General features: G+C 34.3%; 1 protein-coding gene across 2 annotated transcripts in view; it reads left to right on the top strand.

Annotated features, from left to right (window-relative positions):
* The window catches only part of ATRNL1 (attractin like 1), a 1,027,996-nt gene that overhangs the window by 563,221 nt on the left and 446,264 nt on the right, over positions 1-18,511 (top strand). For both annotated transcript variants that reach the window (XM_037804686.1, XM_037804687.1), the window contains one exon: positions 9,590-9,668. In XM_037804686.1, coding sequence (XP_037660614.1) covers positions 9,590-9,668 — 79 coding nt within the window. The remainder of the gene's footprint in view (positions 1-9,589; positions 9,669-18,511) is intronic.

Genomic DNA, 18,511 nt, shown 5'->3' with positions numbered 1-18,511 from the left:
TTCCCCACCTTCACCTACTGTTCTCTGTTGATTTTCCACCTTTGTTAATCTGATAACTGAAAATTAAGTGAATTTTTCTTTATTATAGTCAGAGTTTTCTTTTTTAAATTTTAAATGCAATTTTACTGAGAAATATTGACACACCATACAATCAACCAAAGTGTACAATCATTTGTTCAAATATCATCATATAGTTGTGCATTCATCACTACAATTTTTTGAACATTTTCTTAACTCCAAAAATAAAACTAAAAATAAGAATAAAAAAAAAGAAGTAAAAAAGAACACCCAGAACATCTCATAATCCCCCTTCCCATTATTCGTTTACTTTTTGTCCCCTTTTTTCTACTCATCTGTCCATATACTGGGTAAAGGGAGTGTGAGCCACAAGGTTTTCACAATCACACAGTCACACCGTATAAGCTATATAGTTATATGATCGTCTTCAAGAATCAAGGATACTGGATTGCAGTTCAGCAGTTTCAGGTGTTTCCTTCTAGCTATTCTAATACACTAAAAACTAAAAAGGGATATCTATATAATACATAAGAATAATCTCCAGAATGACCTCTCAACTCCATTTTAGCTCTCTCAGCCACTGAAACTTTATTTTGTTTGATTTCTCTTCCCCCTTTTAGTCAGGAAAGCTTTCTCAATCCCAGGATGCTGGGTCCAGGCTCATCCCCAGGAGTCATGTCCCATGTTATGAGGGAGATTTACACCCCTGAGAATCATGTCCCACGTACGGAAGAGGGCAGTGAGTTTACCTGCTGAGTGGGCTTAGAGAGAGAAGGCCACATCTGATCAAGAAAAGAGATTCTCTGGGGGTGACTCTTAGGAACCATTATAAGTAGGCTTAGCCTCTCCTTTGCAGTAACAAGCTTCATAAAGGCAAGTCTCAAGATCGAGGGCTTGGCCTACTATACTGGCAGTCCCCCAAACTTGCAAGAATATCAGGAATTCCCCAGGTGGGGAAGTTTAATGTTTCCACATTTTCTCCTGGCCCTCAAGGGGGCTTTGCAAATACCTTTTTATTTTCTGCCCAGATTACTCTAGGATGTATCAGAGTTTCATGCTAACCTGTACAAACCAACCAAATTTCACCCCCTATTCAAGCTTCCATGTAATTATGGTGTTTAACTGATCATTCAAGTTAACTTTTATAGGGTGCTACAGAAAATACAGATTTTGCACCAAATAAACATCTCTTCCTTGGTCTCACACAGAAGTTGAGGCTTTAAAACACAGTCAATATCATCCTTTTCCTTTAGTCTGGTTTACCTTAGTTCTAATCAATTCAATTTCGTTCATATCTCTAATTGAAGCGATACATATGCCGACATTCTGACTTTCATAACTGCTGAACTCTGGCTCTGAGTTTTAGATGTCCTAAAGTTCCAGGGCCCAACCAGGTTATATACAAACAGGTCAGCCTCTCAGAATTTATAGAGACAACCATTACAACTCATGAATAGATGTGACTGCTCTAAGAGCTTACAGTCTAGGAACCTTTACCATAAGCCTTACTGTGATAATCTGTGCTCTCAGATTCAATTCTCAGAGTTTGCACATTATAGTTTATCCATATTAGTGTGGCGTTATAATGTTTGTCTTTTCAATTCTGGCTTATTTCACTCAGCATACTGTCCTCAAGGTCCGTTCACGTAGTTGCATACTTTACAACTGTATTTCTTCTTGCCGCTGCTCAGTTAGTATTTCATTGTATGTATACGCCACAGTTCACCATTCTGTTTATCAGTCAGTGTACCCTTAGGCCATCTCCATCCATTGCGAATTGTGAATTCTGCTGCCATAAAACCAGTCGGCAGTTCTACTTACGTCCCTGCTCTCGGTTCTTCCAGCTATATACCCAGTAATGGGGTTGCAGAACCATATGGCAACCCCATAGCTAGCTTCCTGTGGAACCACCACACTGCCCTCCAGTTGGCCTGTGCCATTCTACACCCCTACTGACAGGGAATAGGTACATCCCTCTCTCAACATTTTCACCAGTACTTGTATCCCTCTGTTTATTTTTTAAACAGTTTTATTCATACACCACCCTAAATAAACACTCAGTGATTCCCAGTATAATCACATAATTATGCATTCACCACCAAAATCTATATAAGAACATTTCCATTTCTTCCCCAAAGAAAGAAGAAACAGAGAAAAAAATGAAGAATAAAATACAAAAGATTTAAGAAAAATAAAGATAAAATACAATGAAAAGGTCGGACAACACCACCACTACCAAGAATCCCATATCACTCCATTATACCCCCATCTTATAGACATTTAGCTTTGGTATATTCCCTTTGTTACAATTAGTGGAAGCATCTTACAATGTTACTGTTAACTATAGACTCTAGCTTGCATTGGCTGTATTTTTCCCCTATACCATCCGATTTTCAACACTTTGCAATGTTGACATTTATTTGTTCTCCATCATTTAAAAACATTCTTATATTTGTACATTTAATCACCATCATTGACCACTCTAGGTATTGCTAAGTTATACAATCACAGACTTTATCTTCTATCTTTTCTTCTGGTGTCATACATGCTATTAGCTTTCCTCTTTCAACTGTACTAACACTCATCTTTCTTCAGAGTACTTACAATATTGGGTTACTTCACACACTATTATGCTAGCCTCATTCCATTTCTGGATCTATTCAAACAATTCTGTGGAACCTTCTGTACTTCTTCAGCATCAAATGACCCATCTCTAACCTCTTTCTATCCCCTATAACCTGTGTTCTCAACTCTCAAATTTCACTCAGCAATGTTAGTCCATATTAGTGAGACAATACAGTTCCCTTACTGATGACCTTCATTTCTACACTCTTCTCCAAACCTCTGTCTCCTGTCTTTTTCTATCTGCCTGTAGTGCTCCCTAGTGCTCCCTTTGGTATTTCTTGTAGAGCAAGTATCTTGTTCACAAACTCTCTCAGTGTCTGTTTGTCTGAAAATATTTTAAACTCTCCCTCATTTTTGAAGGACTGGTTTGCGAGATATACAATTCTTGGTTCACAGTTTTTCTCTTTCAGTATCTTAAATAGATCATACTACTGCCTTCTCACCTCCATGATTTCTACTGAGAAATCCACACATAGGCTTATTGAGCTTCTTTTGTATGTGATGGATCACTTTTCCCTTGCTGCTGTCAGAATTCTCTCTGACATTTGATAATCTGATTATTAAATGTCTTGGAGTCAGTCTACTTGGATCTATTCTGTTGGGGTATGTTGTGCTTCTTGGATCTGTAGTTATATGTCTTTCATAAGAGAGGGGAAATTTTTCAGTGGTTATTTCCTCCATTATTTTTTCTGATCCTTTTTCCTTCCCTTCTCTTTCTGGGACACCCATGACAAGTATATTCATGTGCTTTTGTTGTCATTCAATTCCCTGAGACCTACTCATATTTTTCCATTCTTTTCCCTGTCTTTTCTTTTGTGTGTAGGATTTTAGATGTCCTGTCCTCTAGTTCCTGAATTCTTTCTTCTGCCTTTTCAAATCTGCTGTTGTATATCTCCATTTTCTTTTTCATCTCTTCTGTTTTGTCTTTCATTCCCATAAGTTCTGCCAATTGTATTTTCAAGCTTTTAAGTTCTTCCTCATGTTTGCCCAAAATATTCTTTTTATCCATTTCTTTTGCCATACCTTCTCTCATCTCATTGATTTGATTTTTGAATTGATTTAGTATATTTGTTTGAAGATTTTTAACTAGTTGTTTCAACTCCTGTATCTCATTTAAGTGTAAGTTTGTTCCTTTGGCTGGGCCATATCTTCATTTTTCCTAGTGTGACTTGTAACTTTTTGTTGTCTAGGCATCTGGTTTTCTTGATTACCCATGTCAGATTTTCCCAATCCAGACAGGCCCAGGTCTCAGGAGGAGACTGTATTTAGTATCAGGTTTCCCTGAGGCTGAGACCAGCAGATTGTCACACTTTCCTGTGAGGCCTCTAGACTCTGTACTTTTCCTATTCTGCCCAGGAGATGGTGCTTGTCAGCCCAAAGCTCCCCACTGGTGTAAAGAGGTATGGTGCATTTAATTTTCAGTGGACCCTGTCCCAGCCAGGGACTGAGGGTGTCATAAGCCAAGCTTAAGCTGTTTCTGTTTTTGTTCCCCCCTCCCAGGCCCTGCGGTCTGAGTTCTCTGAGGCAGGGCTGCCACTTGAGCTGGTCCCCACCCCACCCCACCTTTTCTTAGGGAAGATAAACCTTCTTTGACTATCTTAACTCCACCCTTGCCTGAGTCAGTGCTCACAATTGAAAATGCCTGAGGTTTTCTCTAATGAGCTATTTAGAATGAGAGGAAAAAAAAGGAAAAAAGAAGTTTCCTTTTCAGAGTGAGTCCCAGCCCTCCAGTTCACCAGTCAAGAACTGGAGTTGGTATCTAGTTGTGTGTGTCTCTTTTCTTGTGATGCAGGCCTTTTCCAGTATTCTGAGCTCAATGGGCTCCAAAAGCTTCTGTTTTAATTTATTTATGTAATTTTTTTTTTCCATCAGCCCTGTCTCCTCTCTGCCAGAAGAAAGCTCTGGGTTCCTTTCCTGCTTGTTTCAGGTTTATCTGTGCTTGTAGCACATATTCAGTAGTCCAAATTTGTTAATTAAAACTGCAGTTGGAGCTTGGTTGAGCTACCATCCCTTTCTCCTGACAGGGACTGCTGCTTTTTCCCACAGTGAAGTTTTCCACCTCAGTCTGCTGTGCCAGTGGGGTAGGGGTGACAGCTCTGCAGTTTGAGGGGCTTCACTTACAGTTCTATGCTGCAGTCTCAGCTGTTCCACCCATTCTAAAGTGGTGTACGATGTGTGTTTGGTCACGGATGTCCCTGCATCAGTTGCCAGACTATTTTCTAGTTACTCCTGGCTATTTACCAGTTGGTCTAGGGGACTAACTGAATTCCACACCTCCCTATGCTGCCATCTTGCCCCACCTTCAGTCACAGGTTTTATTGCATTTGTAAGTTAGTGGTTTATTTTGTTAACATTTTAATTGGTAAGAAAAAATCCTTTAAGTGTTAGAAGATATTTTTAGAACAGTGAAAGATATTTCCTAGAATAGGAGTTATTTTTACTTTAAAAATAATATGTTTCTGTGTTGCGACACAATTCCCTAGTTTCCAACATTTTTAGTGAAATAAAAATTAATATGCCCAAAGTAGCTACTAGACTTGATGTTTATGATCAGTTAATTTTAAATTGCTATAGAATAGAGAAAATATTATCTCCTTTTGCATTTGTCAAACTAGACTACCACCAAAGGATATCTCTGAGTCACTGGAAACCTGATTTGTAATACAGCCTTATAAAATACTGTGTTAATTCCACTGAATTCTTTTTAATGAGTTCCATGCTTTTTTGATATTAAGAATCCTTTCAATGATGACCATTTTATGATGGTTAAAAATGAATTATTAAAATCTCTCTAAATTCCTATAGCTTCCCTTTTATATTCCTGTAGCTCATGTACTTGCTTTTTTTTCTTTCTTTCTTTCTTTTGTTTTGTTTTTATCAATTTCCATTTGTAGGTTTATATTGAGGGGTATTGAACCTTTCAGGCCTTCTCACAGTATTATCATACAGCATAATTATTTTTTAAAAGAAAAAGTTAAACTATCCTCCAAAAAATCTACACGGAGCAATAAAAGCTATTGCATAATTATAATTTAAAAAGACCTGAAAGGAAGCAGTGAAAACTCATTTTTCTATTTGACAAAATTGCCATGATACCAGATTGAAGGATGCTAATGTTTAACCTTGCCCATTAAGACATTTCACTTAAGAAATATATTAGGGAAAAGTTATTTGGAACAGATAAACCTGAAATCTCAGTGGATTAATATAATAAAAGATTGTTTCTCACTCATAAAATGCAGTGGACATAAGGCAGCCAGTAAAAGGGTCAGAGTGGTGTGCAGGGCAAGTTACAAAAAGTACTTCAAGGAATTCAAACTGATGGAAATGCTGCCATCCTTCAGGCTTCCAGGATTGCCACTAAAGACTGGGATTGTCCAGAAACAACCAAATGGTGAATATAAGTTTTCAGCTCTGCTAGATTAGTGTTTTGTTTTTTTTTTCCTTTTTAATAAAGCAGTGTTCTTAATGAATTAGGTTTTGATTTTTACATCAATTTTTAAAAAAGAAGTATATCTTTTGTTTGCAATGTAATTTATTAGAAACCAAGGACACTTATAAAGAATTATCTTGATATAAGGATAAACCATTACACACATTTACTTTCTGAATGAGCTTCCTTGGCAAATCCTTTAACTTTTCATGAAATTCAGTTTCACCATCTTAAAAACAAAATACCGAAGCCTCAAAACCTGTCCTGTGTTTTTCCCAAATTTTTATACTTACCCTCTGCATAAGTAAAAAAATGATGCTCTTCACTTGAGTCATGAAATTTAGACCAGGAAGGTTTTAAGCTACTGATGGAGAAATTCAATTAGTCTTTGCCATCTCAAACTGAATCTTTATCATGTAACTATTTTGGAGGGCAAATATTATGAATTAACAGATTGTAAGATAGAAATACATTTTAGCATTTAAGTTATATCTAATTGTTAAATATAATTTTTTTTTTTTTTTTTTTTTTTTTTTTTTTTTTTTTTTTTTTGGTATATGAACTGTTATCTACTACTGCAGACATTCCAAAAGAAACAGTTAACAAGATTTGGTGTCTGAATGAGCATAAGTGATGATAAAGTTGAATGGATTTTTACATTTCATCTGTGCAAGTAATGATGTATCAGAGAAGTCAGGGGAAAGGAGAGGACTTGCAACTTAACCACTTTTGTAACTTAGGGAATTAAAGTCCTCATGACTCAGCTTTCTCATCTGTTAAATGAGTATATAAAAGTATACACAAAAAATGTGTGGTTGTGGTAATTAAAGATATAATGCATGTAAAACACTTAGCATAGTGTTTGGTACTTATTACTCAACAGATCCTAGTTGCTTTTATTTTCATGAGTATTATTAATGAGTTCAGTTTGAAGTGATATTTATATCTCTGAGGTTAAAATTCTTAAGGGTAAGATGGTAGGACTGAAATTCAAATAAATGAATTCTCAGACTATATCTAAAGTATTAATTCTTGGTGCCATTTTACCAGTTATATTGTTAACCTTGGTATAACAAGAGAAGGGTAACCAATACGGTAACATTTCAGACTGGAGCAGAGTTTCTAAACTTCAACACGATTGCCATTTTGGGTTGGAGAATATTTTGTTGTGTGGGCTGACCTGAGAAAATCACATTACCTTTTTCAAATACATAAATAATTTCTAGCATATTGAAGAAGGAATAAATAGAATCAATGCAACCCAGAACAGTAGCGGCACCAATTGATAAAGGTTAGAGAGACAGCTGGAAGAACATTTTCATACTTTGAGCTAATAAAAGTGGACTGCACTGGCTTGTGGGTCAGCAGCTTCTCAGCCACTACAAGTATTTTATTATGGGCTAGACCACTCTCAGAACTGTGCTGGGAATTTCTTTCCTAGGGAGTATTTGAACTAAATAATCTCTTAGGTCCTGTAAATGATAAAGTGCTCTCATTTTGGCAGGTCTAAAGATAGATTTGGAAATCATTACAATTGAGGTCATAGCTGAAATCATGAGAATAACTGAGCTATCTCTTTGGGAGCCTAAGAAGAGGATAGTGTGGTGGACTGAGGTTGAAGAAATGTCCGTAGTTTAAAAGAGGGAAAGTGGAATGTAATTTACCTTCATTGACTCATAGTGGGTGAGAAAAGATGATTGGAAACCAAGAAAATAAGGCGTTTAGAAAGAGTGTTTTAAAGAATGGGTGGTTGGTAGTGTCAGTTAAAAAGCAAAGGTATGAGATGGAGAAAAGACTAATGTATTTTCTAGGTCATGGTGAACTTCAGTTGAAAAAAAATTCTGAGAAAAGTGGTTCTCTAAAATGTTGACTATGATATAAACATTAATCATTATTAATTGTTAACATTTTAATTACTATACAAGCCAAAAGTCAAATTACAAGGGATTAAATAAGATGTAGAATGTGAGGAAACTAAGGTCAAGGTGGCTACATTGACCACTTGCTCAATAATTAGGGAAGTCTACAGGATCAATGAAATGTCGATTATTGTTTTTCTTTTTCAGAGGAGATAGAACTTGAGCACTTTTGAAAGTTTAAATTAAGATGGGATAGAGAGAATGAGCTTGAAAATATAGGGAAGTCATTTGGGAAAAATAAGGCACCTTGGTGTTTGGAAAGTTTAGGATCGCTGACTTTTTTTTTTTTTTTCCTTCATTCCTTTTTCTTTGATACTGAAGAAAGGATTAGAAAATAGACGTGGGTTTAGAATTGTTGTGTTAAGAATATGGGCAAGCTCAGAACTTCCAACAGATGGGGAGGAAAGAGTATAAGGACTGTATAGCTGGATTTGAATTTAGGCCCTACCATGCTTTACTCCCTGTGTAACTATAAACAGTTTAGTTCAAACACTGTGAACACTGGTTTTCTCTTTTCTAAAATAAGCATAACACTTACCTGGAAAGTTCTTTTAAATCTAAATACAATGATGAATGTGAACTATCTAGCACGGAATCTGGAATACCTTTAGACTCAATGCACAGGTGCTAGAATTGTCATTATCATTATAACATTGTCATCATTAAAGGGTATTCTAAGGTCTTCTGCTTCAAGGGAGACAAGGAGGAAAATATATTAAGGACTCAACAGGAGTGGAAAATATCAAAATTTGTCACTGCTTATGAGTGAATCAAATGATAAATATAAGCATTATAAATCCAGGGTGAGGACCAGGTTAAAGTTAGACCAAGTCTGCTCACTTCTGGGTCACTTCAATCTATGACTGTAGAGCAAAGGAAGAGAAAACAGACAGTAATACAAGACTGGAGATTGAGTAATAAGATTCACATAAATCTCTGTTATTTTATTCTGAAATTTGTCAGTGTCAGGTTACCCTAACAAAGTAAACTGCAATATCGTAGTTTATTGCATGCTGTACCTAATATATATGATCACATGTATGAAGTTTGTAACTTAATTATTTCTTACTGTAAACAGTAGTATATGCCAGGGTTTCTCGTACTCAGCACTATTGACTATAATTACTTTGTATGAGGAGCAGTCTTGTGGATTGTAGGATGTTTAGCAGCATCCCTGGTTTCTACCCACTAGATGCAAGTTGCACCCCCTTCCAGTCATGGCAATCAAAAATGTCTCCAGACATTGCCAAATAGACCCATGAGGAGTGGAAAAAATTGCCCTCAGTTGAGAACCACCAGAAAATAATAAACAAAAAAGTATGAATAAATATGACGTTTTAATTTATTTAAAATAATATTGACATTTTCTATATTTTATTACTCAAAATAATAATTCTGAAGTGTTGCTTTAAAAGGCCAATGGAATTATAAATTTACATTCCTTCCAAAAGGAAAAATAGACTGTAATGTAGAAAAAGGAAGAGATTTTCTGAGACAGTGATTCCTTCTATATATTTTCTAATCCTCCACTTATTATTTCAGCATATATTTAAAATGTATTTTCAGTAAAATTGATTTATGTTTTATTTTGCAGTTGTTTTTTATCCTTACTATTGGTGGCTGCTGTGGTATGGAAGATCAAACAAACTTGTTGGGCTTCTCGACGGAGAGAGGTATTAGTAATATTATTTAATCTTTTGTTTAAAGGTTTGAGCATGCATCTTGCTTAATTAAGATGTTTGTTTCAAAAGCAGATTTTAAAATCAACTTTAAGATTGTACCCCAAAAACCCAAGTATTTTTAAAGCTTTAGAGTTTTATTACTGCCATTTTAAGACAATATTTCTAGGAGTGTTAGTATAAGAGTTTATAATAAACACCAGTATTAATTCTGTTGATCAAATAATCTGCAGTCTCTTCAATTTAGGTATTTAGTTATGCTATGAAAACATTAGTTATTTTTGAAAGTGTTTCTGTTGCAATTTAAAAGAGACTTCTGAGTGATAAATATTTATTTGTGGTTTTAGGAAAAAATGTGATTTCTAAGTGTTTTTTATTATAAATTCCCTTTTTCGGTAATCACATCTTTTCCATTTATTATCAGAATTAATCACATCTCTTCCTTATAATCCTAAAATTGATAAAAAAGTAACACTTTTACAAAATAACATCGGATGAGATATATATATATATTAATTGCACACGCAGACTTTTAACTCTATATGTATTAGTTAATCCAAAGGAACAAGAAATATAATAATCTGAGTAGCATAAATACAAAGCATATTCATTGTTCTATACCTTATGTAATAGAAAATCAATTTTCTGTTTTTAAATTTATTAATATTCTATTTGCTTCTGTGTTTTCCTGTGTATTTTCATATGTATCATTAGGTGCAACAATATAAACAGTGATGTAATTGCTTGCCTTCTTTTTTCCTCATGTAAAAAGTTTATTTTTTAATATATTTAAAAACAATCCAGACTATTCTAAGCTGTAGAGATGTGAGTTCTTCTTAATTATTCTATTTATTTTCAAATACCCATAAAAGCTCGGTGCCTACCTATATTTACAAACTTGAGTTTCCCCCCAAATAAATCATTCAGCTTAATTCTCTTTTCCTCTTTGATTTTCTATATACAGCCAACACAACATGAATGAAAATTTGCTTGATCATGGCCGAATTATAGGAGAGACATAATTGGTAGGCAGGTCTCGTGAAGGTCTTCCATAATGGAATAGGGCAAATGACAATATATGTCCCCAACCATTAGAAAAGAGGTCAGGGTCGATCAGGGAGCCTTGTTTCCCACCAGATTATGACTAGCAAAGTTTAAATATCTGATCTCTAAAGATTATAAAATGTAACTATATAAATATAGCATTTTAAAAAGATCAGTGCACAACTGTGCCATTAGCTGGCATCTGAATATGGATCTGATTGAATTTCTTAACCTCTTAAAAGAGGGGATTATACTATATAATCCACATTTTGGGGTCTCTAGAGCCCTAGGAATGTTTACATGTTCAAGAAACTAATGCAAATAGTTTATTTATATATAAACCTCTCTAACTTCTCAAAATGACAAATAGTGTTTGGTTAATATTATATAACTTTCGTGTAGTAATGTAGTTTATTGCATATTAACCAGAAACTCTTACAAGTTGATGTTACTTTAATTAAAAATATAAATATGAATTTATTTTTAACAATACAATTTGATTGCAAGTCCAGATCTTTTAATCTTTTCAATAACATGTGGTGCATATGAACAGGACAAGGGAGAAACAGTTGGGGAAAACTAATAAGGGTCCACTGGGCCAGCTCTAGTCTGTGTTTCTAAATATTACTACCTCTTCTTGATATTCCCTCAATATAGTGCCCTTCTTTCCAAGATTCTTCTAGGTAGTGATTCTTTCTAATAAAGAGTAATAGTGTTTTCATTTAATTTGCTACCGCTACCAAAATAGAAGAAAATAATTTCTTTGGGTTTAAGAAGTATAACAATATCTTACATTTAAAAAATTATGGAATTCTCTCAAATTTAAGTTTATGAAATTTTTTGAAATGCAAGGTCCTAAGTATTTAGAAACCCATTCATACATAATGTTCACAGTAAAGATCACATAATTGTGGTGACTAGCAGACATTTACCATTAGGTCATGATTTTCATATTTTTAAAAGATTGTCTCTCATTTTGGTCTTACAAACCCCAAAGATTTTTAACTACGATAATTGTAGTTTCTATGGTAATACCTTTTGTACTTACATAGGCTTATGTGAGTAGAGATTAAAATGCCTTTTGATCTTCTCTTTATTCAGTTTTAACTATTAGATTAATTGTAATATTCCGCAAAGAAAAATAGCCTAGTATTTTTTCTTTATCTTACTCTCTCCAAAACATTAAGGAATCAATTATTGTGAAGCTCGGAGGACACTAGTTCTTAGTAAAATGACAATTTATCTATAAAGGTAAATGAAAATTATTTAAAGGATTCTTCCTTATTAGTATTTCTGTAATTTTATTATAGCAATTGTACAAGTTATTCTCTAAATATAAGGTCTGTTTTTAAAGAAAATCTTTGGAGATTTAAAAATATATTGTGTTAATTCATCTGGGCATATTACTTTTTTAACTATTTGTAGCTTTGTTTTCTCATAAACACACATCCTTTTTGTGGTATAATTTAGTATAAGAGGTCTTTTATTAGAATTATGCCTTTTGAATATCACCTCCAAGAATTCATGGTCTTTTAAAAACACACAAATGAACGTACAAAGGACTTCAATTTTAATATTATACTTTCATGTAGGAACTCCAAACTCATTTCTATGGTAACCCTATTAAGGATATGGAAGTTTTCTTTTGGACTGTGATAATGAATGGAAACAATAAATGAATATTTTTCACTGGAAATATTACCGTAAGCTAGAAGGACGAATTTATTTTTATAGCTTGCTCTTTGTACAGAGATATTGAAAACTCCTGGCTTCAATAGCACATTCAGTTTTAGATAGTTGTTACCTTAATAAAACATTTGTTAGCAGCAAGTATATGTTAAAAGAAGTCTCTTGGAATATTGTTTGAATTAATAATCTTCATTTTTATACTAAAATCTGAGTGAGTTTTTAACAGGTATCATAAGGCACAAAAACCAAAATGTTATAATTACTCCTTTCAATGAAGACATTTAATCATAGATTTGATTAACATGAGTGAAAGTTTTACACGTGTCTTAATAGTTACAAGAAGTTAAATGTTTAGTGAGAAACATTTATTCCCTCATATTTTGACTGGCTTAACTATAGTATGTCTCAAAGTCTAACTGCAAAATCCATAAAATAATATACCCCATAGGCAAAGGAAGGATTATTTTTATGTCAACTTCATGTTACCAATGGGTCTGTGTATTTCAGTGAATACTATATTCACTTTGCCAGCAACTTTTCCTTCTTTAATTCTTCTCTTAAACTTACAGCTTGTTAAAAATGTATACTTTTATCATATTCTTTATGTTTATATTTTATAGTATATTATGCTTTTCTTTTCCTTAAAAACCAGTATAAAACATTGCCTGGGATAAGGCAATGCTCAAAGAATAAACTTGTGTCCAGGATACTCTACTTTCCTGCACATTTCTTAACCACACAGTGTAAAACCTAGATTTTGGTTTATGTTAAAAATAATAAAACTAAAACCCATAATTAGGATTCTAGTAGCTGAGTAACAAACTACATTTCTAGAGGCAAATGCAAGCTCTTTTCTTTATATCTAACTGTTTTATGGCCACAAAAACAGACAAGAAAACTAATATAAATATCATTGTTATATTACGGTAAGGGGATTTCATGGGTAAATATTATACTCAGATGAATGTATATCTGCAAAGTCTCTAGCCTCTGTGTCAACTTACTTTTGCTTATTTTCTTTTTGTTGAATTGCAAAATATGATTACCATTGTCATTGCATTCAATATTTTTACTTTATCCAGTAAGACAAGGAATTAGAGATATTTAGTCCACCGAATTTGTATGATCATAGTTTTAAAATTAGCGTAGTCTACTTAAAAATAACTTGCAATGAGAAGCCAAATATACATGGGAGCATAGGATTTGAATGTTAACTGAATCTTGCCTTGTTAACCTGTTCTCAAAGATCTTATTGTAGATGCAATGCTTTGTTTTGTTTAGTTCAGCGAAAGTATATTAATATCTTGCTATATTCCAGACAGGTTGATAAATGCTTAGGATATAAAGAAAAAGACATGGCCCTATTTTTAGTGAACTCATAGCTTTAAACGGTTTTCAGTAGGACATACACACAGAGTTCAAAGTACACAGTACTTCGGAATATCATGGAATATAGTGCATTGAAAAGGTTTCTAGAGGTTGAATTAATAATGGAAGTAAATGTGAACTGTTGTATAGTACACATAAAATTAATTTCTAGAAAAAGAAAGACTAAAACTCCTAGAGCTATTTTATTATATAGATATGATTTGAAAATTTTGCCTAAAATCATGATTTTTATTTATCTCATTATCCTTATATTTAGGCCCAATTATTTAGATGGATTAATAACAAAGAATATTGATATCCTTTCAATAAATTTTAGTCTGATTAACCATAAAAATGTGATATACACAAATGTATCTGTGTATAAAAATATCTGAGGTATATATGTATATGTATGCTTTTTGATACTAAGAATATCTATTTTATCAAAAATTGAAATTTAACTGGGCATCCTATATTTTTATTTTATATTTTTATTTGCTAAATCTGGCAATCTTATTCCCAACACAAATGCACACCCTGGAGCTTATGTGTGGGTTCAACCTCACAAAATCCACACATACTGAGAGAGAGGAAGGAATAATTCTCCAAAGGGAAAAACTGATTATCTATTAAAATAAAGAGAAAAACTCCTTAGCCCAACAACTAGATTCCTAGGCATATATCTTTTCAAAAATATATTTATACAGAAGTGTTTATTGTGGGATTTTTGTACATCAAAACAATTTTATATCTTTCAAAATGGTTCTTGAAATAAATTATAGCTTCCTACAGCAGGATATTTTATATCTGAAAACAAAGAATGAGACATATAGGTATGTGTTAATATGAAATAATGTATTCCTTCATTCAACAAATATTTATTGAACACCTATTGATACAAGCATTTTTAGGCAAATACAGCAGTGAACAGACCAAAAAAAATCCCAGACCTAAAAAGTTTACAAATCTTAAAGATGTATTATTAACTGGAAAATTCATGATGTAGAATAGTTTTTATAATATTTTTCTATTTCTGTAAAACACAGACACACGCATGTTTACACAGATATGCATGTATATTTTTAAAGAATTCTCAAGGTTATCTCTGAGGGGTGATTTGGTGTCTGGTAAAGAAGGATGACATACTTTTTTTTTAAACTTGCATGTGTTATTTTATAATTATAATGTGAAGAAATATTCAGACATGTAGAGGAAACATCTAATATTTTGAATTTAGGCACTTTAAAAAATATCGTTTAATCCTCACACTTGAAAATATAAATTATGTCTGTCTTACCTGTGTAAAGAATTTGAGGGTAGTTGAGTACAGTGTTCAAAACTTACAACTAAGAAGTGGAGGAGCTCTGCTTTAAAGCTACATCTGTCATATTCTAAAACCCAAGCTTTCTGAACCTTAAAAGAAACTTCAAAAATAGCCTGAGATTTGAACAGATTTTATTCATTATGGATCATATATAATGCAATATATGAGTATGTTAAAATTAGATGAAATACTCTATTTCATCTTATTTTATCACACAATCAATTGTAAGACTCACTATTATTTTATATATGACTTAGAAAGAAAGAACTGTGCCAACTTGGCACAAAGCACCCTTGCCACTAAGAATATTTATTTTATACTTATTGAAAAGATTCTTATTGATTTATTTAGATATAGATTTTATCATATATCAGTCTTACAGCAATATAAAAAGGAAAGTAGAAGCAAAATAAGTTGATTAAAGTATTAATAAAATGTTTTCATTTTGTGCTGTTATGTACCCCACAAAAAGCCATGTCCTTTAATCCGTCCCTGTGGGGGGCAGACCTATTATGGGTGGGACCCTTTGGTTCAACTGAGATGGGACCCAGCCCATTCAGGGCAGGTCTTAATCCCTTTACTGAGGTCCTTTATGAGGATAAGAGAAAGAAATGCCCAGAGACATCTGGAGACAGCCATTGGAACCAGGACCTGGAGAGAAGGACCAGCAGATGTCGCCATGTGCCTTCCCATGTGACGGAGGAACCCTGAATGTCAGCAGCCTTTCCTCAGAGAAGGTATTTTCCTCTTGATGCCTTAATTTGGACACTTTCATGGCCTTAGAACTATATATTTGTAAACTAATAAAACCCCATAGAAAAAGCCAACTCATTTCTGGTATATTGCCTTCTGGCAGCTTTAGCAAACTGAAACAATATCCATAGTCCAATTTTTCTTTAATCACTTTTTGACTCAGATGAAAATGTTTTGTTTGTTTCACATAGTATCATTGTGAGAATAATCAAATTTGTGACTGTGCCTGCAATGACAACTATATCTTAACTACCAACTGGCCAGCAGTGGTGGTATGATGACACTGATTGTAAGACACATCTGAATTCAGAGATACTAAAATGTGAAACAGAATATGCCACGGAATCAATAGAATATGGTAGAGTCTACTTCATAAAGTTATTTGTACTAAATGAGCTAATGTGTGCTAAGTACTCACTCCAATGCCTTCTATATGAAAAACATTCAACATATTTTAGCTATTATATTATTTTTGATATATATTATAATTAATATTATACCTTAATATTAGTAACAACTCCTATATATTTTTAATTCCTCTTCTCTCCATATATACTCTAATACTGTGGTTAAGAATCATCTGTAGATCCTAAAATATATAGGATCCCATCTCCACTAGGCCTATTGAATCAGATTTTCAATAAGTGAGATTCAACCTGGTGTGTTCATTTTTAAAGCCCTAAATTATTCTAATATGCATCTGTATGTTGAAATGCTGCTTTGGCTTCTACTCTGAGAGAGATGGGAAACCACTGATGAATTGCCAACAGAAGAGTTAAATTATCTGACTTAAGAGAATTTGATTTTTAAAAGATTATTCTGCTTCTGCATTGAGCTTAGAATAAAATAATCAACTCTAGACACAAGGAATCTAATTAGGAGGTTACAAATCTAACCTGGTGAGAGATGACAATGGCTCAGATTAAGGAGTGGCAGTGGATGTGGTGAGAAGAGACCAGATTATGTTTGTATTTTGAAGGTAATGTCAACAAAATTACATGGATGGCAAAATTGGAGAAAGAATTAATAATAACCAACATGACTTCAAGGTTTTTGCCAGAGCAATTGTAAGGATAGTTTCTACCAACTGAAACAGATGACTCCATGTGAAATTCTTTTAGGGGATAGGATGACAAGGAGCTTAATTTTTATGTTAATTTTGAGACATCTATTAGACATTCAATTAGACACATTGTCTTAGTTCACCAGGATTCCTGTAAGAAATACCACAAACTGGTTGGCTTAAACAACAGGAATTTATCATCTCATTGTTTTGGAGGCTAGATGTCCCAACCTCAAGGTATTGGCAGGGCTTGTTCCTCCTGGTTCTTTAGTGTATCTGAAATCCTCTGTCACTTGATGGTTTCTTTCTCCTTGGGTCTGCTCCTCTGATTTCCTCTGACTTCTGGCTTCTTAGGATTGCATCCAAATTTCCTTTGCTTATAGGAACCCCATCCAGTATTATGGATTCAGGCCCACAGTGATTCAATTAGCCTCATCTAAATAGGATCTTCAGAGATACTATTCAAAAATGAGTATATCCCTTTTCCAGTTTGCTAATGCTGCCTTTTTGTGAATACCAGAAATGGATTGGCTTTTATAAAGGGGGTTTATCTGGTTACAAAGTTGCAGTCTGAAGGCCATAAAAGTGTCCAAGCTATGGCATGAACAAGTATACCTTTCCTGGAGGATGGCCAATGGCATCTGGAAAACCTCTGTTAGCTGGGGAGGCACATGGCTGGCATCTGCTTGCTCCTAGGTTGCATTTCAAAATGGCGTTCTCCAAAATGTCAGTGTCAGCTTCCAATGGCCGTCTTCAAAATGTGTCTCTCAGCTGCAGCTAGCAATGAGCTCCTTCTTTCTGAGCTTTTATAGGGCTCCAGTGAACTAATCAATGCCCATACTCAATGGGTGGGGCCACACCTCCAAGAAATTATCCAGTCAGAGTCATCACCTACAGTTGGGTAGGTCACATCTCCATGGAAACACTGAACCAATAGAGTCCAACCTGATCAACACCAATAAATCTGCCCCCACAAGATTGCATTAAAGAATATGGCTTTTTCTGGGGGACAAAATATATACAAACTGGCACATTCCACCCCCAGCCCCCAAAAAACATATTCTTTCCAAATACAAAATACATTCATCCCATCACAATATCACAAAAACTCAAATCATTTTAGTAACAATAGGTAAGTACAAGATCTCATTAAAATCAGTTACAGGCATGTTCTATGCTAAAGCAAAATTCCCCTCTAGCTGTGGATCTGTGAAACTCAGAATAAGTTATATGCTTCCAATATACAAAAGAGGGACAGTCATAGGATAAAAATTCCTATTGCCATAGGGAGAAACTGAAAGGAAAACAGGGTTTAAGGGACTAAAACAGTTCCTAAAACCTGCAGGGCAAACTCCATTAGATTTCAATCTGAGGGCCATTCACAGAACGGACGTTGCATCCTTGGGGCTTGAGAGAATGGCTTTCCCACACTTTCTAAGGGCCTTTGCAGCAGCGCTTTTCTCTCCAAACACTGGGGTGAGTGCTACAACATATCCATACATTGTGGAGACCACCTTTTTCTCAGCCCCACTCTCCTCAAACATCGGGGTACCACCTGGACTCTGCCTCTCCAGGGCAAAGGCTCTCCCCTCTCCT

Source organism: Choloepus didactylus, chromosome 15 (genome assembly GCF_015220235.1).
Source record: "Choloepus didactylus isolate mChoDid1 chromosome 15, mChoDid1.pri, whole genome shotgun sequence".
In the NCBI taxonomy this organism is placed as follows: Eukaryota; Metazoa; Chordata; class Mammalia; order Pilosa; family Megalonychidae; genus Choloepus; species Choloepus didactylus.
This window is presented reverse-complemented; position numbering and strand designations above follow the sequence as displayed.